General features: G+C 50.3%; 8 protein-coding genes and 1 non-coding gene across 9 annotated transcripts; 5 read left to right on the top strand and 4 right to left on the bottom strand.

Annotated features, from left to right (window-relative positions):
• Positions 1 to 918: 918 nt before the first annotated feature.
• On the top strand, positions 919 to 1,549 carry ASPGLDRAFT_89660 (Zn(II)2Cys6 transcription factor domain-containing protein; the record flags this gene model as incomplete). Its single annotated transcript, XM_022550471.1, has 2 exons — positions 919 to 1,047; positions 1,247 to 1,549. Coding segments are annotated over 2 exons (432 nt in total), but the record flags the coding sequence as incomplete, so codon positions are not given.
• Positions 1,550 to 2,904: 1,355 nt separating this feature from the next.
• ASPGLDRAFT_73220 (uncharacterized protein) lies at positions 2,905 to 9,357 on the top strand (the record flags this gene model as incomplete). The annotated part of the gene is made up of 7 exons (XM_022549661.1): positions 2,905 to 3,782; positions 3,888 to 4,322; positions 4,385 to 4,787; positions 4,872 to 5,267; positions 6,073 to 7,073; positions 7,124 to 8,123; positions 8,177 to 9,357. 7 exons carry the CDS (start codon positions 2,905 to 2,907, stop codon positions 9,278 to 9,280), a joined length of 5,217 nt encoding a protein of 1,738 aa, XP_022402788.1. The 3' UTR covers positions 9,281 to 9,357.
• Positions 9,358 to 9,526: 169 nt separating this feature from the next.
• ASPGLDRAFT_t62 lies at positions 9,527 to 9,598 on the bottom strand. Its single transcript has one exon. It is a non-coding gene; the product is annotated as a tRNA-Ala (tRNA).
• A 312-nt stretch (positions 9,599 to 9,910) lies between these two features.
• On the bottom strand, positions 9,911 to 13,434 carry ASPGLDRAFT_65251 (putative DNA damage repair protein Mus42; the record flags this gene model as incomplete). Its single annotated transcript, XM_022548872.1, has 2 exons — positions 9,911 to 13,326; positions 13,380 to 13,434. 2 exons carry the CDS (start codon positions 13,432 to 13,434, stop codon positions 9,911 to 9,913), a joined length of 3,471 nt encoding a protein of 1,156 aa, XP_022402787.1.
• Positions 13,435 to 14,168: 734 nt separating this feature from the next.
• On the top strand, positions 14,169 to 14,818 carry ASPGLDRAFT_45117 (uncharacterized protein). The gene is made up of 2 exons (XM_022546167.1): positions 14,169 to 14,273; positions 14,334 to 14,818. The coding sequence occupies exon 2, from the start codon at positions 14,500 to 14,502 to the stop codon at positions 14,731 to 14,733; it is 234 nt and encodes a 77-aa protein (XP_022402786.1). The 5' UTR covers positions 14,169 to 14,273; positions 14,334 to 14,499; the 3' UTR covers positions 14,734 to 14,818.
• On the top strand, positions 14,476 to 16,054 carry ASPGLDRAFT_1513195 (fungal specific transcription factor domain-containing protein). Its single transcript, XM_022542237.1, has 2 exons — positions 14,476 to 15,844; positions 15,915 to 16,054. The coding sequence occupies exon 1, from the start codon at positions 14,824 to 14,826 to the stop codon at positions 15,553 to 15,555; it is 732 nt and encodes a 243-aa protein (XP_022402785.1). The 5' UTR covers positions 14,476 to 14,823; the 3' UTR covers positions 15,556 to 15,844; positions 15,915 to 16,054.
• A 493-nt stretch (positions 16,055 to 16,547) lies between these two features.
• On the bottom strand, positions 16,548 to 18,314 carry ASPGLDRAFT_122087 (WD40 repeat domain-containing protein; the record flags this gene model as incomplete). Its single annotated transcript, XM_022540289.1, has 3 exons — positions 16,548 to 17,438; positions 17,495 to 17,658; positions 17,726 to 18,314. 3 exons carry the CDS (start codon positions 18,312 to 18,314, stop codon positions 16,548 to 16,550), a joined length of 1,644 nt encoding a protein of 547 aa, XP_022402784.1.
• Positions 18,315 to 18,520: 206 nt separating this feature from the next.
• Positions 18,521 to 19,939, top strand: ASPGLDRAFT_65249 (inositol phosphosphingolipid phospholipase; the record flags this gene model as incomplete). Its single annotated transcript, XM_022548871.1, has 1 exon — positions 18,521 to 19,939. The coding sequence occupies one exon, from the start codon at positions 18,521 to 18,523 to the stop codon at positions 19,937 to 19,939; it is 1,419 nt and encodes a 472-aa protein (XP_022402783.1).
• thiA (thiamine thiazole synthase) lies at positions 19,631 to 21,634 on the bottom strand. Its single transcript, XM_022541065.1, has 4 exons — positions 21,533 to 21,634; positions 21,477 to 21,484; positions 20,810 to 21,194; positions 19,631 to 20,760 (listed from the first exon to the last, which is right to left on the bottom strand). Exons 3-4 carry the CDS (start codon positions 21,153 to 21,155, stop codon positions 20,102 to 20,104), a joined length of 1,005 nt encoding a protein of 334 aa, XP_022402782.1. The 5' UTR covers positions 21,156 to 21,194; positions 21,477 to 21,484; positions 21,533 to 21,634; the 3' UTR covers positions 19,631 to 20,101.
• Positions 21,635 to 21,702: the final 68 nt, after the last annotated feature.

The following is a 21,702-nucleotide window of genomic DNA, read 5'->3' as shown; positions in this document are numbered from 1 at the left end:
ACTCTCCGAACATACAGAGTACTGCTCTCAGTGGCGGACCATATTATTAACTCATTATGTATTGATGTAGTACTACTGTATCCTTTTGTCTGGTACGGTACGGAGGCCAACGGGGAAGATTTCGTCGCCCCAATGGAGGAGGCGGCTGTGTATTCTGCACAGATTATTACTTCGTAATTTGTCGCCCAATGAGTGCCCACTTTACGGAGAGCTGCTGCAATCGTCTCCCAAATTTCGAAGGCTTTCCTGCTCTGCGTACTCCGGGCCTACTACTGCTGGTTCTAGGGCGTTACTTAAGAGTATAAGTACTCTTGTCTTTGGAGATTGAGGACAGATCTAATGATGTATTTTTTTGGTCAGCCTATGTGAGAAACAGGCACCTCCCGAAGCCAAGTTGTCGATTTTTCTCTTCCTGCACCAGGCCCGCCACCCAAACCCACATTCCATCTTGGAGCCCCTCTGAGCTGCGAAATTACTACTTACTAGTACTTATTGTCTTTGTGTTGTGCGTCTATATGAAAGGAGGGGAAGAAAAAGAAAAGATAAGAGACAAGAGGAGAGAGAAAAAGATACGCTGACTTTTGTGCACGGCAGACTTGCGCACACCAAGTACACTCCCTATGTGCAGCTGGATTTCACACCTACAGAAATTCCAGGGGGAAAAAAAACAAAAAAAAAAAAATACACAAAACTGCTGGGGTCTTTTTCCTTTCCCTGCCAGGAGCATGTTTCTAGGGTTTGTTCGCAAACTCTTGACCGCGGTCTTGACAACAAGCACATCTCGAGCTCTGTCTATCTCCTCCGTTTGATTCTCTCTATTTTTCTTTCTTCTTGCTTTAATTTGTCTTATTACAATATCTCTCCGGTACACTTCCGTTTGTCCCTCGGACTATGGCCCATCAAGGTTCCTTCAGGCCTCTCCGCCCACTTGCTCCCAGGACCACATCAGGTCTTGTTCCGGAAAATCCTGATCCTAGTACCAATGAGGAACACAAGGTGAAAAGGGCATCAATGGCCTGTGCTGAGTGCAAGCGTCGTCGGACAAAGGTACTTGCGTTCATCAATCATCATCATCTTCTTCTTCTTTTTCTTCTTCTTCTTCTTCTTCTTCTTCTTCTCTCTAGTTTCCCACCCTTCTTCTTCTTCTCTCTAGTTTCCCACCCTTCCCTTCCGCTCTCTTCGTTGCGCGTGTTACTCGTCGAACAGAACCTACATTTGGAGCATTATTCTCACACATCTGTTCCAGTGCAGCTATGATACCACAGGAAGCCCCTGCACCGAATGTACACTACAAGGATGTCAGTGTTTCGTCGATGAGTCCGCCGACAAACGTCGCAAGGTTGCCGCCAAGCGTTCCGAGGAGGAGAATAAACGCCTTATGGAACGCGTGAAGCATCTTGAAGGATCAAGAGATTATGAGCGCCAATTTAAGGGATTGTTAATCAGGGCATTTCGGGAGGGAGACAATGATTCTGCGGCTGCAATCATTCATAGCATCAGGGCACAGCTACCCGAAAAACACCTTTTAGAAGTCCTCAATCAGGTCTTGGACAAGGCTGAAGATCGGGCTTCTAGCCTCGAGAATGGAATCGACGATGCGCAAGATGGAATGATGGTGGACGGCGTGCCCCCGTTGTATCCGCTTAATTATGCGAGTCAATGAGACATGAGAGGATGGATGCATTCATTGACCGGAGAAAACGATGAAGAACACCTGATGGCCGTATGCGGGGAACACGAAAAAGCCTTATCAACGCCCATTGTCATGACTATCTTCTGGTGATAGCCTATGCCACTTCTGCCCGTCCTCAGACTCCCCCGTCTGGTGAGAATTGAGATAGCCGGGAATGTGAGCTACAAGGGGATTGAACGATTATTTTATTGTGTGGGGCAAAAGATGGTATTTCTGGGCAGCTTGGGGCATTGGAAATACAGCTGGATATCCAGGAAGAGCGTCGTCAATGACTGGGGTTACCCACGAATATGTATATGTCCTTTTGTCTTGTTTCATTCCTTTCCTCCGTCTTGGAGCTTTTAGCTCCAATATTGCACCAGATGAGCTTCGAATCATTTACCCTAATAGCTAATTCTCAACGCTCCGAGAAAAGGTTCAAGAGAACGACAGATACACCTCCTGGTGATCACACTCCTACAAATTTACACGCTTCCGTTTCCATTCTCGCGAGCCGGTTCCGTCCTATGCTTTCCCTCCCGAATAAACCTGCCCTCATTCGAACCGGGAATACACGTGATACGTAGAATTGGACCCATTTTGTCATTTTCCTGTTGAGCTCCCGTCGTTCCAAGACGGGAATAAGGACGCATGGTGCTTGCTTCGCCCATGTGATAGGATCGGCATTCAGTGGGCTATGAGAGTCCGGGCTATGAGATTCCGGGCTATGCGGATTGTCGACGCAAGGATGGCACCAAGATTTTCGGGTTTATTCACGCTCTCTCGGTCCATCATACTGGCCCTGCGAGGTTGTCTCTTCAGCAACGTCCACTCACCCTGGATAATAATCTTCACCAAATCGACTTCTAATTCCCGTCAAAATATATTATCCCATTCAAAATGATAATTCTTCTGCCTTTTCGCCCCGGGACCTATGTACTTTATTTCCCCGTCCGAATGTGGACTGTGGAGATAGATTTCCCAACCCCGCACAGGACCGTGCCGACGATATCATCCTGGACAAATCCGCGAGTGACTCGGAAACTTCTCCCCTACTATTTTCCCTCATTTCGCTATCTTCATTTTGAATATACGCGTGTTCTTGTGGAACAACGTTTCCTTGTGCAAGCCGTGGCATCGCAGAACCGGAAAAGTACGCAGCCACTAGCCTCTCATGCTTGCAGTGCCAAGTAACCGCCATCGACTAGTCATCTTATCGCCTGTCGATTTCAATGGCTGCCGCTACAATCACTAGGGCGGACGCGCAGTTATCGCCCAGAAATGACAGCCATGTCGAACTCTTCCAGAACAACACTGTTCCTGCTCCTGGGCGAAAGAGAAAGACTTCTGACTCATCCGCCGGAAACAATAACAAGAGCCATGCGCAACGGCAGAAAATCACCAGAGCATGTGATTACTGCAAGGGAAAGAAGACCCGTTGCACAGGGACGCTGCCATGCTTGAGATGTTCTAGGCTGTCGTTGCGTTGCGAGTACAATGCTGCTTATTCTAGGGGGTTACCCCCGGAACCTGTACCGTTCTCAAAAAGCGGAGGTGGGAATACCAGTCCTTCGTCCAATCATACCGGTTATAATCTTAGCCCTCCGTCTCAAGGATCTGCTAGGAGCCGTCTCATAGGTCCTGCTTCGTCACGCTCACAGCCTCTTAGAGGCAGCTCGGGGCTTGGGTCTCGGGATTCGCCAGAACCGGTGGCTACAGACCTAGAGGGCAACTATCTTGGTCCTTCCTCGGGCATCTCTTTTCTCAATCGAGTATGGCAGCGTTTACACCACGATGAATCTTCTGCGATCACGGACGAACTGCAAAATGAGTGCTCTACAAGGAATACATCGGTGTTCATGTTCGGGGACAGACCATATTCAAATTTCCAGGAATCCGGTTTTACGCTTCCACCGTTCGACAAGGCCCGGGATCTGGTAGATATCTACTTTGATTATGCCATTGTCACTTACCGCTTTTTGCACAGGGGAAGCGTCGACGAGTGGTTGACTCAGGTGTATGAGAACGATTTCTCCATTGCTAACCCACCGACTGGCAATATGGTTGCGAGAACCGCCATCATACTTATGATCTTCTCGGTAGCTACTTTGTACGAGGAGCAACATCCTGGAATTCAGAAAGATCATGGGAATGAAAGGTAACTACTTCTCCTTTGTCCATTTACATCACGGCTTACAATACTAAGTCGCTACAGTGAGCTATGGTATACGGCCTCAAAGTACATGTCTTCCATAGAGTCTGGTCCTCCGCGACTAGAGACGATCCAAGGACGTCTGGGCCAATGTCTTTACCTGCTCTCGTCCTCGCGAGCAAATGAGTGTTGGTATGCATTTGGCACGGCCTTACAACTCGTAACGGCACTAGGGTTGCATAGAAAGTTTTCTGTAAAGAAGTCCAAAAATGGAAATACCTACCTTGAACAGGAACTTCGAAAGCGCATCTTCTGGAGCGCATACACCTTGGACAAGTACCTCAGCGTCATGTTTGGACGGCCCAGGTTGCTTCATGATGAGGACATTGACCAGGAACTTCCCGAGGAAATGAATGACGAGGACATGCTGCAAGAAGACCCGGCAAAGAGGACTGGCTCAGCAGACTGTATGATGATCGCGTCTGTTCTCCATTACAAGTAAGTCCTCTTTCTCTCTTTTCTTGTCGGGTCTGGGTAGTGATGTATGCCTCATTTGTTAGGATCGGTCGTATTCTCGGGGAAATCTCGCGGCAGCTTGGTTCAATCAATTCCCATTCTCGAGATTCGCCACTTGACAGAGTCGTTCGTCTTACTACAGAGCTGGAGAAGTGGAAAGAAGAGATGCCACCACTGTTCAGTAGTGTTCGCCCGACGAGTCTTATCCCGCCGCTTTGTCGACAGAGTCAAGTCCTACAGCTGGCATATTCCCATGCGATGATCCATGTCACCCGGTCATTCCTCTTGAACGATTTCACAGACCTCAGCCGCAGACCTCAAATACCCCATCCGACAGTGACGAATGTCTTGCAGAAATGCATCGGTGCTGCTGAGAATGTTATTACTCTCGTGGACAGTCTCGCCAAACAGGGCGTCATGATACAGTCGTTTTGGTTCACGCATTATGTATGCTTCTGCGCCATTATCGTGGTATACATATACATCATCCAACAGCACCAATCCTCTTCTCCATCAGCATTTTCACCACAGAGTATAGAAGATAGCAGTCGCTTGCACGATCTATTCGACCTTGCAGAAGCCTGTCAACGGCATCTCGCAGAAGCCACTCGCCAAAACTGCCCGAGTCGTCGTTACAGCATCATCTTGGAGGAGTTGAGACGTGAAGTCCATAGACAAATCGGCTCTCCATTACCATCGAGCACACCGGTAAACGTGCGAAACCAGGAAGCTGCTCTGGACCAAGATCAATTTCTTTTTGCCAATGTCGACCAGTCAGTCTCGCTGGATTCCAGTGTTCTGGACTATGCTCCGCCACAGAACTTTCAGGCGTCAGGCTTTTCTGGAGCTTCGCTTGACCCTATGGATGACATTGGTCTTCTGGAGAGCCTGGAAGGGCCGAATTGGTGGGCTCAGCTGGATTCTTGGGTGAGTGGATTCGCCATTGAAGTTGAATATATCGGGTTGGCTTACTTTCCTCTGCAGGCTTTTTCGAATCCGTCAAATGACCCATCCATGTTTATCTTTTGATGTACAGTCGATGATGTATGATACCGAGCACGATTTTTTTTTTTTTTTTTTTTTGATGGTGCAACAAGATTATATCCCAAAAGGCATAGTTTTTGGTTGTATCATATATCGCATTTACATTTTGGATTTCGGCATTTGTCTGCATTATGGCATAATTGGTGTCTCAATGACTGTCGACCACATCTAGACGCATGCCATAAGCAATCTGGTTCAATCTCGAAAAGCAATATTCGTATAATCATTCTTTCCTGTTTCCGGGTGGACTGGGAGAATCTTATGGGTATCCGGGTCATGCAACCGGCGCATATGACCACCTTCCGAATCAAATGGACCGAGAATACTTGCAGTATCGGATATATCCACAAGGCTGATGCTCCGAGTTTCCAAGGAAATTTTATACGAAGTTCTCGGATATCCGTTCGGTCCAAAGTTTTGGGTTTGGCTTGTCGGAATAAAATCCGGTCTCGCGAGCTTTTCCGCAACGGCCTACTAACGCAGCATTGTTTTTACTCGGCTGGCTTGATATCATTCTTGGACTTCGCGGGGTGCAGATCATTTTTTTTGAGACAGTTTAAATGTTGCGTTCCTCTTTCTTCTCATCTAGAATTGTGCTCGATATTCCCCGAGAATCAGTCTTCTCCCAATTGATGCACGGTTCCTTTTCACCATGTTAGAATCCCCTGTTCCCCCTTCGGAAACTAAGCCTCCATCGGCCTTTCCCCCGGTTTCGACATTGGAGGCCAAAACGACTTCCGTCAAGGTGCCGGAGAGAGAAGCATTGACAGTAGATGAGCTCGTACGACACAGAGCATCGCTCGGCTCCTCGCAACCGGTGATATCGTATCCACGCACAGGTACCGAATATGTTGATTATCCGCTACGCCAGCTCGATATCTATGCTTTTCGCGTTGCCAAAGACACTGGAGCTCGTATCCCACCGAGAGCCTCGTCGTCGGAGACGCCAGCAGTGATTGCTCTACTGGGACCGTCTGATCTAAACTACCTGGTCACTCTTCTTGCGCTTACGAAACTCGGTCACTCCATCCTGTTTCTCTCGACGCGCATATCTCTGGAAGCATATGCCTCGCTGTTGGAAAAGACGCAGTCCAAGCACATCTTTATCCATGAGTCTTTCAAGAACACAGCAGCCGAGCTCAAGGAACGACTCCCGGATTTGGATATCAGCGAGATCCCGACTCAGGCATCCTACGACTACCCTATTGTCGAAGATGTCGATACAAACCTCACGCCAAATTTGGACCTAGAGAAAGAGTCAAAATATATCTCGTTTATTATCCACTCCAGCGGCTCAACAGGCCTTCCCAAACCAATCTTCCAGAACCAAGGCGCTGCGATCAGGAACTACGCAGGGAACATGAACATGTCCGGGTTCATCACGCTTCCGCTGTACCATAATCATGGTATTAGTTGTCTTTTCCGGACGGTCCATTCGTGCAAGACGCTCCATTTGTACAATGCTGAGTTGCCACTCACGAAGCAGTTTCTGCTCGACATCATGCAGACTCATCGGTTTGAGATCTTCTACGGAGTGCCGTATGCTCTCAAGTTGCTTGCTGAGTCTGACGAGGGCATCGCGGTTCTGGCGAAGCTCAAGGCTGTTATGTTTGGTGGTTCTGCTTGTCCGGATTCGCTGGGTAATCGACTTGTGGGGAATGGTGTTATTCTTATCAGTCATTATGGAACGTACGTATCCCGAAGCTCATGTATAGTAAGCCTTACTGATGACTATACAGGACTGAAACCGGCCAATTGATGACCTCCTTCAGACCACGCGAAGACAAGGGGTGGGATTACCTCCGTCCTTCAGAAGCCGTGAAGAAGTACCTCCAATTCGAAGAGCGCAGCCCTGGCATCTTCGAGCTCATTTGTCTCGACGGCTGGCCGTCAAAAGTGATGTCTAACAGACCAGACGGTTCCTATGCCACGAAAGATCTCTTCCTGAAGCATCCGACTATCGAGGCATACAAGTACTACGCACGCCTGGACGATACCATTGTCCTCGTCAATGGTGAGAAGGTGAACCCCTTGGACATGGAAGGTATTGTCCGACAAAATGATGCGGTTTCCGAGGTTGTGGTTTTTGGGTCGGGTAGAGCTAGTATTGGGCTGGCTGTCATTCGTGCAGCTGACACGGAATCCTTGTCTGACGAGGATATCATCGAACGTATCTGGCCTGCTGTTGAAAATGCGCATGAGGCCATGCCCGCGTATGGCCAGCTTTCCAAGACTCTAGTCAGAGTTCTCCCAGCAGACACTGAGTATCCTCGTACGGACAAGGGAACTGTGATTCGACAAGCCTTCTACAGGACCTTCAGCCGGTTGATCGACGAAGCGTACGAGACGGAGGATGCCATGACCGGCACATTGACACTATCGGAGCCGGAATTGAAGACCTTCATCAGGGAGCAACTACAGTCGATTCTACCGTCGAAGTCTCAGGCAGCATTGACCGATGACGCTGACTTTTTCGGTCTCGGGATGGATTCTTTACAAGCTACGCAGTTGCGGTCTGTTCTTGTGAAGACGATTAATACGAATGGCCAGCAACTGGGGCTTAATGTCGCTTTTGAGCATCCCATGGTCAATGACTTGGCGCGTTATCTTGGCTCTCTTGTTTCTGGGGCTGCAGGTAGTGATGTGTCGGTTGAGGAGCAGATGAGGGCGTTGATTTCGAAGTACAGTCAGTTTGAACAGCATAGGCCTGTTCCTAATGGTCTCAACGGGGGATACATTGTGAGTACACCTTGATTCGACCTATTTCTGCTTCAGTGAGCTAACAGTAACAGGTCGTTACAGGAGCTACTGGATCACTGGGCAGTCATGTGGCCGCAAGATTATCGGTTCTACCACATGTTCAAAAGGTCTACTGCCTCGTACGTGCAGCTTCCGTGATCGAGGCATACGACCGTCTGCTCAAGTCGATGCGAACTCGAAGAGTCTACGATACTCTTCCCGACGCCGCTCGAAACAAGCTGGTTGCGCTTCCATCGGATCTATCTCAGACTACTCTGGGTCTCAATCCCACGACATACAACACCTTGACCTCAGAAATCACAGACGTCATCCACTGCGCCTGGTCCGTCAACTTCAACTACCAACTCGCCAGCTTCGAAAAAGACAGCATCGGCAGTCTCAAGAACCTAATCGACCTCTCCCTCAAAGCCCAACGACCAGCACCAGCAAAATTCAACTTCTGCTCCTCCGTCAGTGCCGTGGTCAACACCGAAGGCAATGATATCCCCGAAGCCCTCCCCGAAAAACTCAGCTACGCACAAGGCATGGGCTACGCCCAGTCAAAACTAGTAGGCGAACACCTCTGCGGCGCCGCAAAACAGCAAACAGGCATTCGAGCCCGCGTCCTCCGAATCGGACAGGTCATTGGAGATACTCAGCACGGAATCTGGAACGCAACAGAGGCGATACCCCTAATGCTCCAATCCGCCACGACGATCGGTGCACTCCCCAAACTCGACGAGTCACACCTCTGGCTTCCTGTCGATACCGTCGCAGATACCGTCATCGACATCACGCTTTCATCAGAAGGCACAGAGTCATCAAGTATCTTCAACATCATCAATAACACCCCCTTCCACTGGACACATGATCTCCTCCCCTACTTGCACGCCGCGGGTCTCGAATTCGAAGAACTCGACCAACGCGAATGGGTCCGTCGTTTGCGCGAGTCAAGTGCAGACCCCGTGCTAAACCCGCCGATTAAATTGGTTGATTTCTTCGCGGGCAAGTATGATACCGATCAGCCAAGGCGGACGTTTAATTGGCGCACTGAGGAGGCGAGACGGGTCTCTGGTGCGTTGGCGGGTGCTGGGACGTTGAGTCGGGGGCTTGTCGAGAAGATGGTGGAGTACTTCCGGGGGGAGTGTTGGAGGTAGAGGATTGGTTAGGCGATCTACCTTGTATGGTCTTGGTCTCATATTTCACGATCAATGTTATTTCTGTATCCACAATGATTGCGTTCTCGCCTACGTGCAGTGGAGAATAAAAAAGAAACAGAAATTGTATGGTTGCACTGGTAATCGTCCCATAGACTCGCATACAAGGACGCGAGCTAAAAAAATATATATATATAAATATATTTTTAAATAAATAAAAAGCAAAAAAAAAAAAAAAAAAAAAAATGGACTCGCGGGGAATCGAACCCCGGACCACCCCCATGCTAAGGGGGTATTATACCACTAAACCACAAGCCCATTTGATGGAAAAATTCACCCCGCTATGCTTTATGAGGGGTTATGTATGTTGTGCATCGTGGGTGTTGTTAATCTTGGTTTGGATGAGATCGTATACGTATTTGTTGGTAATGTTTCTTCAAAACTTATTGAAGTGGTTTTGGGTGGTATCTGTTATTTGTTTGTCTTCCGCTGTATTTGGTTTGTTCTTGCGAATATATATCTCAATTAACGACAGACACCGAGCACATTGAGCAGTATATACATACGATGGCATAGATCACAGAAACCAACATCACCCATCAGAGTATATACAATGACCTGCAAATACAATTAATCAAATTCAACAGGCGGCAACCCCCTCTCCTCAGCAACACCATTCAAATCCGCACGCAAGGACCGAAGAGCATCATCCCACGTCACAGAATCACGAGGACTATCAGGCGCCTCAGGTTGCTTACTTTCCGGCGCCTCTTCGTTCCCACACCCATCATCCACCAACCATGCCAGCCAGTTAACTACCGACACGGCCTTGTCTACATCTTTCTCGTCGACGACAACGCGCTGCAGATACCGAGAGAGCGATTTCACGTCCTCAGCGAAGGGTCCATCGTCTGCGAAAGTGGTGTGCCAGGTACCGACCGCATCGCGTAGATCTGATATATTTGAGAGTTTTCGGGATGTGAATGTTGGTCTTTCCGGGAGCGGGGGCAGACGCAGGCGTCTTTGTGCGGATTGTTGGCTAGGAGGCTTGGGTTGAAGTACTCGTCGAGGGGCTGAGACGGTTACGTTCGCGTTCGAGGGGTATTGGTGTTGCTGCAGACGGGTATTCCGTTTGTGATCTTCAAGGACTTCGCGGCGGATGTCTTCCGGTAACGCGGCGAGGAAGTCTTCTGATATCTTCGGGTGTTCTGCTGGAGGTGTAAGCTGTCTCGAGGGTGGTTCACTGTCGTTGCTCGCGGTTGGGGGCCGTGCTCGGACGAAGCTTTGTGTAAGGGTCATGTTGCCGGATGCCTTTGTCGGAGGGCGGCCGCGGCGCTTTTTACTTGGTGTCGGGGGCTTCTTGATTCTCGAAGGACCGGAGGATAGAGGGCGTGCTGCCGGTGCTGAAGATGTCGAAGGCTGGGGCATGGTGTCCCTAGTGGGTTGGCTGTAGTAACCCAGCACCTCTGCGCGTACATCTTCCGGTAAGGCTGCTAGAGTTTCGGGATCCAGCTGAGATTGGGGGGGAAGTTCTGTTGCAGGCGCCTGCGCTTGACGAGGTGGAGGACAGGGAGACGTGGACCGCGAGTCTCGTACAGGTTTAGCCTGCGCTTTCAGTCTTGACCAGATATCATTTGGAAGTTCTGCGACGACTTCGGGGTCAGGTTGAGATGGCAGGATGAACTGAGTACCGGAGATATTCAACGGCCTGTGGCCGCTGTCGGATGCTGGGTCGTGGGTCACCGATGTGACTATTTCTGTTTCTCCCTTACGAGGACTCTCCAAGTTATCTGGGTCGATATTGCGCTCTACGCGCTTCCGGGCTGGAGATGCCTTGAAGTTAAGCTGTTGCTGGCTGCTTTCAGGTTTCTCTGCTTCGCCAGATTTGAGTGGCTCCAGTTTGGTCATTTGTGCCCCCAAGCCCCTTAAATCTCCTGGCGGTATGTTGAAACTCCGGAGCATAGAGACTGCTTCTTTTCCGATAACTTCTTTTGCATTGGTGGAAATCCCGAGGATAATGCTCTTGTTGAAGACGTCGCATTTTCCATGTCCCAGATGTTTCACTGGCTCCAAGGGTGCATCCGCAGCTCGCCGCATGACCTTCAGGGTCAATTGCTTGCCCTTGACAAGGTTCTCGACTAGTCTCTGATGCAATTCGGCACATAAGGATTGCACGAAATCTTCAGCCTGAGCTTGGCTCACAAATCGAATACCCCAGTTGACTTCAGCTGAGACAGACTTTCTGAGGACTTCGTTCCCAACTTCTGTCCGGTCGATACCACGGGCATAATCATATAGCCTTGCGCCTGTCTTTGGCCCCAGACTGGAGAGCAGCTTTTCCTTAGAGATATCCCTGATGTCCTTGACGAATTTGACACCAAGATCTTCCATTTTCGTCCCAAGACTGTATCCTACTCCTGGTAGATCCTGGACAGTGAGGTTGCCGATAAAATAAAGTACAGCTTCGGGTTTTAACTGGAATTGTCCAGCAGGCTTAGCTTTTCGCAGCGCAACCTTTGCTAATAAGATATTACCACCAATCCCGACAGAAACCGCACAGCCAGCGGTGGCTTTGACCGAGTCCCGTAGACCTTGGGCAATTTCATCCGCCTGAAGCTGTTCACGATAGAGGGATCCTTCGGATATACCCCTGCCATCCGTGCCCCCGGCTTCCAGACATTGGGAAGTTATGTCCACCAAGGCTTCGTCAATACTGACACTCTGGACAACACCATCAAGAGCCAATACAGCGCTGTAAAATTTGCGACTTGCATCCTCGTACGCGGGGAAATCGTAAGGTAGCACTTGAAGTTCCGGACATGCTTGTAGTGCACCTTTCATCCACATCCCGTTTTTGACGCCATGAGACCGTGCTACATAGTTGCAACTGGCAATCTCAGAACCAGTCCCCGTGCCATGGGCGACGGCAACCGGTTTCCCATTCAGCTCGGGATGTTTAAGCGTTGACACTGCTGCAAAAAAGCAGTCAAAGTCAACGTGAAGGATGTACCGTCTTGCTCCCGAAGCACGCTTATTTTGGCCCGCTTGGGATATTGTTTTCTCTTTTGCTGCTGCTTGTAGTTGCACTTTTAGCTCAGCCTTCCATGTCGAAAGATGATGTAAACGGGATTCTCTGTAGTACTGCTGGAGGAATTCTGGATTGACAACGCTTGAGCTCCTCATACGGGGATCATTCAAGAGCTGTGCGTTGTATTCTTCGGATGTTAGACCTGGCTTTGGAGTAGGCTCCTTGGGAGATGGTGAAGATGTTTGCTTGGCTTTGTTCGGTGATCTCGAAGAAAAGCCCTGTGCTTCAGATTGTTCCGAGAGGTTGACGCTTGGTCTGGAATCTGGTAGTTCGTCATCTTGTACATCATCTGATGGCTGCTTTTGCGGTTCATCAAGAGCACTGAAACTCGGAAATTCGCCGTAATCAGACTGAGTTGTTGTATTTAGAGGTTCGTCGGATTTACCGGCAGTCTCCGACGGCGTGGGCTGAGGGGCTATATCCTTTCGATCGATCGAGGATTTCAATTGCGACGTGTACCAGCTCGAGCTAGTTTGGTCCTTGTACCCTGTTCGAGGACTATTCGTCTGGCTAAGCAGACGTCCGCTATTGAACTTGAGCACCTTCTGACTTTGACCCTCGTCCACCACATTGAAGTCTTCCCAGGGAAGCATCCGCCCTGTTTTAACACTCTCAACCACCCAAGCCGGCTTGACAATGCGATATCTGCGAAACTCCTCTCGCTTCTTCGGAGTCAGCGAGCTGGCGATGATGTGCGTCGCTACAGTCTTGGACTCAAGGTATTGGACAAAGCCACCTCCATGGCTCACTATGAGACGATGGAGATCCTGCAGAGACGGCTGCGTGTAGCCGTTAACATGCGCAACCACACCCCGGAAAATGGGGGGATTGTCCGCGGATGAAGCGCGTATCTCTGCATCTAGATTTTGCAGTTTAATTTTCTTGCGCCTCATATAATCGGCAAAGCCACCAAAGCTGGACGCCTCATACTCTTCGCCCTCCTCGTCATCGAAGTTGTCTATAGCCACTGTCAGTATGCGAACACGCTGAACATAGAAGTTGGGAGTATACGTTTTTCTATCCGTTTGCGCACAGCGCTGGAATTTGCATCCAGCTGCGAGCCCATACTGGGCTAAATGCAGTGTCATGATCCGACCTCTTTTTCTCTTTCAAATCGGGCAGAGGGTTTGAGGAAGAGAGAATGATCGAGGCGCGCCGTTCGAGTGGCGGATGATATGTCACGTGTTGTATATATTTAGCAGGCGGTGAACCAAATTATCGGACCTTTCCCATCACACTTGGCGTGATGGCTTTGAGACCTCGTGACCTTTAATAGTCTGGCCAATATATCCATCTATGATACTGGGAATAGGGCAACTACTATCCACAACCCTATTGCTAACCGGAGTATCAGTAGTGGCGTAATATTTGAACTGAGAGCGCATTGCTTCTGTTAACCCTAAATGTTCCAATCATCGTTATCTTATCGATAGTCGATGATATGTACGTAAATTACGGCTAAATAGCCAATGAGGTTTTTGTAACTTTCTTTCTTTCTTTCTTTCTTTCTTTTTTTTTGCAAATACAACGACAGTTTGCATATCCAATAGCTGTCTAATCTCCATGAATCTACTACCAAAACCCCCAAATTCCTTCATTGACGCCAGTATGGACGGAATCGCCATACCACGTGCCGGTCCCCTACCGCCACCAGCAACTCGTCGGCGAGTCGGACGCGCCTGCCAGGCATGCCGCGATCGCAAGATCCGTTGTAATGGTGATAAACCAAGCTGTAAGCAATGCTTGAACACAAGTGTTGCTTGCAATTACCCGTCAAACCGGCGCGAGAAAGACAAGGACGCGTTCCAGAAGCTCAAGAGCCAGAATGAGCGGTATCACTCTTTGCTGAAAAAGGTTGCAGAGAGGGCTGGTTGTATTGTGGAGGATATTGACCAGGTGCTAGGAGTTTGTTGTCACTCTAGAAGAAAGAAAAAAAAAAAAAGCTCTTATCTGACCAACATATAGCCTGATGCGAAGAAAAGGAAACGTTCCCCCGGCCATGGCCGCAAAGAAGGCTTCTCCTCAGTCTCGTCAGCAGGGCCTTTAGACGCCCTAGATGTTGTCGACGAAGACATCAACATGTCAAATGATACGCATTTCATCGAGCTCAGCAATTGCTCTTGGAATCAACATGCACAATGTGGATGACAAGACCGACGCCGTATCCAGAGAGTCCCAGTACCGTCTTTGGTGTTCAATATCCATGCTCGAGCATTCCCTCACGACTATGACCGGCAGGGCCTCAAGCTTGGATGAATCGTTCTCTGTACATGCGCCTATCCCGTTCACTGAAGGCTCGTTCTCAGACAGTCCCGCGTCTTCTTCTTTTAGTAATGAATCGGAGCGCGAGAAGATCGCAAACTGAACTTTATTCGAAACCGAGCTACAGACAAAAAGCCGGACTCTGCGACTCCAGTTTATCAAACCAAAACCGTCACTCTACTTTGCCTATCAAATGGACCTGTCACTAGTCGCCAGTACCATCACCAGTCGTATCTACGGGGTCCATGCCCTGCGGGACGGATGGGACCAGGTAGAAAACGCAATCAAACTATACTCCCAAAAGCTGAACAAATGGGTATCTACTATCAAAACTTTATTTGCTTTCTCTGATAACGATGGAGAGCTGCCCCGCGGCCCTTCATCACGCGAACAAGCCAGCCTGGCCCTGCACTTCTACAGCACTTGCATCCTCATAAATCGCCCATGTCTCTCACGCCCTGGACTCAGAGAGCACAGTGGCATCCGGTTTCCTAGGAGTCGTTTCGGGAACGATACAGCACTCACCTGTGTCCGCTCCGCACTTTTACTCCTTGCCGTCCTACCAGACGAGCCCGATGAGGAATGGTTCTATACAGTATCACCATGGTGGACGATGCTACATTTCATCATGCAAGAAACAAGAGTCCTCCTCATCCATCTCACCGTGGGCCCCGTGCTCGTAAGAACAGAACAAGGCCACGAAGAACAACCCAAAGGATCCCCACACCCCACCGACATAGTCCTCCCTAGCTGCAAAAAAGCTCCCCGCTGGCTCCACCACATAATGAATCATGATCTCGCCTGTAAACGTGGCTTCAATATTTCCGTCAGTTTCCTCCGTCGCGTTACATCGTCCAGGAACCTCGATTTCGAAGGCGTGCCGCTTCCAGTGCCCTTGCTGCTGGATGAGTCGAGTGGTTCTTGAAGGTCATCTACCACACAGCCGGCTTCTGCGAGTTCGAGCCATGAGGGTTTTGGAAGTAACTCGACGACTCCTATGTCTGGAACGGCGTGGCCGAGGGAATTGTTTCCACCGAGTCTTGTGCAAGAGCCGGATATGGCTTGGTTATTTTCTATTGCTGATTTACCAGAGCCGCACAGGACATGATGATAATGACTTTCTATCACAGATACGACATTATTCGAACCATCAGATCAGACTGAACTGAATATCGCAATAACCCCCATCTACAACAAAACCCAGCAGGCGCCAGGTACGTTCTCCCTCTAACCCCGATACGTTGAAGGAAAGCATTCACTACCTACTCCTTGACTTGGCGCCAGGTACCCGAACAAGACTGCGTTTTATAAGAGCATGGCTGGAACACTCATTATTCATCTGCCATATGCCATACCATCTGTCCTGAGCCCTGGATGGGGCTTCAAGTAAAACGCTAATTTTTCAATCTTTACTTGGAACAGTTAGCTGGTAAGGTGTATTTTTTATTTTTAATTTTTTAATTTTTTAATTTTTTTTAAAATTTTTTTTTTTAGAGTAAGGATACCAAATGTTTGCAAATGACTTAATGTATACGAACCAAAACCTATCTTTTCACTTATTATACCCCATAACATAATGCTATATTCCATCGAGCTTAAGGTAAAAGCCCCAAAGACACGATACACATGCAGACACAGACATCACCCACCATAATGCAATTGTTCTAGATATTATTATACAGCCCAGTTCCCGTAACTCCAACAAATGAAGCAATCAATCAATGTATAAGTCAACCAATCAATCAACGAAGCAACTCCAGACACCAGGGTATCCTTTATTTTTTGCGGACCGAAAAGGATGATGATGATGATCATGTCAGTCAAAGCAAAAGAAATGTAATAAACAATATGCCCATCCCGTAAATATATGTATGTATGCAAAGGATTAGAAGAAAAAGAAATGAGAAAAGGAATCGTTCATTCCATCATCGCGTCGCCGTCGCCGTCGCCAGTTTGTGTGTCACCGTTTGGGAGGTCGCCGTTTGGTGTGTTGGTGTTGGAATCGCCATTCGGGGGGTGGATGCCGTTTGGTTGCGGCGCTGCGTTTTCGACGGTGTCTGTCATGTCTGTGTCTTTATCTTTGGACTCGGACTCGGCCTCGGCTGGTTGTTCATCGTTTTGGTCCTCCTCAGGAGACCTTTCGATCTCCTCCCAGACGCGAACCGTCCGGTCCAATCCACAACTAACCAGAAGTCGTTTATTCTCGATCACGCACGTGTCCACACCAAGGACCACATCGTTATGTCCCTCGATTCGCTGGAGGACCTTCTTGCTCACCACGTCCCAGCACAGTATCGACCCGTCTTCACTCCCACTAACCGCAAATGCATCTGGTGGGATGCCCGCAAACCCGTATTTCCCAAACCCACCACCAATACTGTATTTCCGATTCGCATGTCCCTGGTATGTCTTGATACACCTCCCCTCGACATAATTCCACAACCGCACGCAATCGTCCAGCGTCCACGCTAGCACGAACTTGCCATTCGGCGAGAACTTGACCGATGTGACGGGAGGATTGTCCTCGTGGACGAGTGTGCGGAGACATTGCCCCGTGGCCGTGTCCCAGATTCGGATTAATCCGTCCGTTGCGCAGGAGGCGATTAGGGTTCCGTCCCAGACGACGTCGATGCCGCCAACAGGGTCGGAGTGTGCGGGGAGGGATTTCATGACGCGGGCGGAGCGGACGTCCCAGAGGTATACGGCTTCGTCGTAGGAGCCGCTGACGAGCATGTTGCCTTTGGGGGAGAAGGCGATTTGGTAGACGTAGTTGTGGTGGCCGATGAAGGGGATGGGGTGCGCTTTGCCCTGTAGGTTATGGTTATTAGTTTCTGTTAGAACCAATGCGCAGTCCTAGGACTTACTGTTGATACATTCCACAGGCGGATGGTCTTATCGTCCGAACCAGATGCGATGGTTGCCCCGTCGGGACTCCACGCAATGGTCGACACACCCGCCAGATGGCCCTCGAATGTATGAACGAGCTTGCCTGATAATGTATCCCAGATCTTGATCGCGCCGTCGGCTCCTGTATCATCATCAGCAACCCACATTTGTAACCCGCAATCTGAAATAGCATGGAAGTAATTGCATACCACCACTAGCAATCATGGACGCGTCCGGAGAAAAGCGCACAGCAGAAATCCCCCGCAAATGCCCCCGAAGCAAATACTTCTCTTTATAATTCAGCCTATCCGGTTTAGGCGGAGGCGGAGGCGGCGGAGGCACAGGTGTAGGAGAACGATCTGAATATTCCCCGTCGTCGCCTTCATCTTCCGCATTCCCGGCCTCAACCTCCTGCTCATCCTGCTGATCAGTGTCTTCCGCTTCCTCATCCATATCCTCCTCATCATCCCCATACCGCTCCGACATCATGTCCGAGTCTTGTACCGGACTGGGACTGCGACGGCCGCGATTCCTGCGCGACGACCGCCAGTACTCCTCCGCGTCCACGGCCAACTCGTCCGGACTTTCTGAGCCGGAGAAGCTGCGCGACCTCGGATACGGGCGTTTTGGCGGATAGGCCTTCTGGATGGACCAGCTGGTGCGCCGGCGTGCCTCGTCGTGGTCGGAGCCTGCGGCGAGTTCGTCGGAGGAGGATTCAGCGGGAGACTGGACGATAGGGGCATTACGGGTGTTGTTTCTGGGGGGATCCAGTCGGCGGCGTTTAGAGGAGTTGTCCATTTGCGCGCGGACGCACCGGGATTCTGCAGACAAAGAAAGGATAAAGCCTGAATTGAAGGGAGCGAAAGGAGGGATTATTGCATTGATCTTGTCTGTAAAAAGCCGGGCCAATCGCGGGTGCTGCATGGGGAAGGCGGTGACCCCGACATAGCTACTCGCGACTTGTCTACAAGCATATCAACTCAATCTCCCAATCACAGGACTCAATGGCAATGTCTACTGACTCCTCCGCTGGGGAAACCCCCTCCATCCGCATCCTCACCCTCAACTGCTGGGGCCTCAAATATCTCGCCACACACCGCCACGCCCGCCTCTCCCAAATCGGCCACCAACTAGCCACCTCCAACCCGCCCCCCGAAATCGTCGGCCTACAAGAATGCTGGACGCAACAAGACTACGAATCCATCCACCACCAAACTCAACACATCCTCCCCTATGGCAAATTCTACTACGGCGGCATCTTCGGCGCCGGCCTCGCCATCCTCTCCAAATGGCCCATCGAAGAAAGCAGCATGTACGGATACCCGCTCAACGGCCGGCCAACAGCGTTCTTTCGCGGAGACTGGTACGTTGGGAAGGGTGTTGCTTGCGCACGGGTTCGGTTTGGGAAGGGGGTCGGTGATGTGGCGGAGGTGTTTTGTACGCATTTGCACGCGCCGTATGAGAAGGAGCCACACGATTCGTATATCTGTCATCGGACTGCGCAGGCGTGGGAGATTGCGAAGTTGATGCGGGGTGCGGCGGAGCGCGGGCATTTGGTTATTGGGTTGGGGGATTTTAATATGGTGCCGAGTTCTTTTGCGCATATGTTGATTCGTGCGCATGCGCCGGTGCAGGATGTGTGGCAAGTTTTGCATCCGGAGTCGTCGGTTGCTGCGGCGGTGGATCCAGTTGAGAAGAAACGGGGGAAACCCATACCAACAGCTGAATTCAATCTGCTTGAGAACGGTGCTACTTGTGATGGAAAGTATAATACGTGGCGCTGGTCGAAGGCGGACCAAAAACGGTTGGATAAGGGGGAGGATACCGGTGTTGATAAGGATGCGCCTTGTCCCCGTGGGAAACGGCTGGATTATATCTTCGTTGGTGATGGGGGATATCCGCCTTCATTCCCGGAACCGAAATGGGCTATCGAGTCTGCAAGGATTGCCATGACAGAGCGCCATCCGACATTGCGCTGTTCGCTGAGTGACCATTTCGCCGTGGAAGCTGTCGTGACCCGCCGCAGGCCAGATTCATCGAACAGTGAATCCACACAGGAGCAGGAACAGAAGCACCGTACACTCTCCCCCAACGCCGTCCTGGCACCGGACACCTACGACCGCATCCTCGAGATGATCCACAAGTACAATCTCCGGGAACGTTCGCAGCGACGCTGGCGAATGGCGCATTTAATTCTTTCCGTGATTGTGTCGATTGGCTGTTTTGTTGGAGCCTGGTGGACGGGTGGCCTGTCGTATGTGGCGTTTATATTGGTCCTGGTTAGTACGCTGAGCTTCGGGGCGGGTATTCTGGATGGCTTGATTGGGGGGTTGTTTGTATCGAGTGAGTTGCGGGCGCTTAAGGAGTTTGAGTGGGAGGTTCGGAACGCGAAGAGGATTGTTGAACAATCCAAGGGGGTGTAACTGTACAGGTTGGACTATAATTCTATTGTACACTTATTCTACAGGTCAAATAATAACTAATAAATACGGGAATGGTTTACTGAATGTCTTCGTGGAGTCAAAATCATTCGATTGATTGGCAGGCTGCTGCCATAACGATACTATCACACTATGAGAATGTGCTTACTCGGCACACTCGCGCTGGCGCTCGTCAAAGATAGACAGAGCCTCCTCAGCAGCCTTCACACCGCTAAGAACCATGGCGCCAAAGGTAGGGCCCATACGGTTGAAGCCGTCAATCTCAGACAGCTCCATACCGCCAATGATGAGACCCTTGGCAACCTCGCGGGTGTTTTTGACGATAGCATCCTCGGCCGAGTTCATGTCCAGACCGCGCATGCCGCCCAACTTGTCGACGCTGTTCATGGACACCAGACGCTTAGCGCAGAAAGCACCAAAGGGTCCGTCGTGGCCAGTGGTACTGATGATGACCGGAGCGTTGATGGTGTTGGGGTCCATGCAGGAGTGGTCGTCGTGGTGCAAGGTGACCAGAGTCCAGTTGGTAACGGCACCGGCGATGCGGGTCTCCTTGGGGTTACCGCTAGCGGCCGGGCGGGTGATCAGGTCCTCAACGCTGGTGGCGTTGAAGAGCTTGACGTTGGGGAAGGACAGAACCTTGGACAGCAGGGTCGAGGTGAACAACGAAGCGTGCTTGACGACGACGTAGTTGGGGTTCTCAGGGTCGGTCTCATAGGGCACGCCCAACTCCTCCAAGAAAATGTTGGCAGGACGACGCATGACCATGGCGGAGAAGAGCTGGCCTCCCAGCCAAGCACCACCACCTGTTGGAGTTAGCAGAAGAAGACACCCAATAGGCAGGACAACACTAACCAGGAGAGACCGAAGCCTCAACAATGGCAATCTTCAAGTCCGGACGAGCCTTGGCAAGAACATAGGCAGTGCTCAGACCGCAAGAACCGGCACCGACGATGAGAATATCAGTCTCAGCGTACTTGTCGAGGTCCTGGAAGTAGCGGCGAGTCATAGCCCGCGAGACCTGGCTCTCACGGATGGGGGCGAACTTGAACTCATCCCACTTGCCGCCAAACTGGTCCAAGAGCTTGGTCTGAGACTCACCACCGGTCAAGGTGGTCTTGGCAACCTCGGGGGCAACCACCTTACCCTTGATGGTGGTGGTGGGGGCGACAGTGTCGAAAAGAGCAGCGGGAGGAGTCATTTTGGATGGTGTTGCTGGTAATGATCAAGTCGATCGTGACTGTACTCGGTTAGCCATTCCACCAAACAGGGGAATAAGGGAAAGCATGATTCCTTTCGCTGGTATTATCCAGATCAAGTTTTAGCCGTATAATCTCAGAACGAACCCAGCCTTGCTGTCCGCGCTATGCTGTAGTACATCCACGACATAGCCCGGAACAGCAAAGATGGGAACGAACACCGGCTCATGCCCAGACGTTACCTGAGATACCTTGATCATTTTGATGATAATCATCCCAGCCAAAGCGAAACCATGGTTTCCATATTGGACGGGGCCATATACATTTGGTCCTATATATGGTTAGTAAGTTCCATGGGAATAGACTAAGAGAGGAGAACTTGTTGGTGATAGAATTGTGTATGGACAGTAATGGTTTGTTTGAGAATGAGAAGAAGAGAAAGAGACGAAGGAGGGGAGAAGAGGGGTTATATGTACAGCCGCTATTCCAAATCAGGCAAGTGACAGAATCCGGTCGTGATCCCGGTCCCGTGACTCACGATTGCTTCAT

This window comes from Aspergillus glaucus (genome assembly GCF_001890805.1).
Source record: "Aspergillus glaucus CBS 516.65 unplaced genomic scaffold ASPGLscaffold_6, whole genome shotgun sequence".
NCBI classification, from domain to species: Eukaryota; Fungi; Ascomycota; class Eurotiomycetes; order Eurotiales; family Aspergillaceae; genus Aspergillus; species Aspergillus glaucus.
This window is presented reverse-complemented; position numbering and strand designations above follow the sequence as displayed.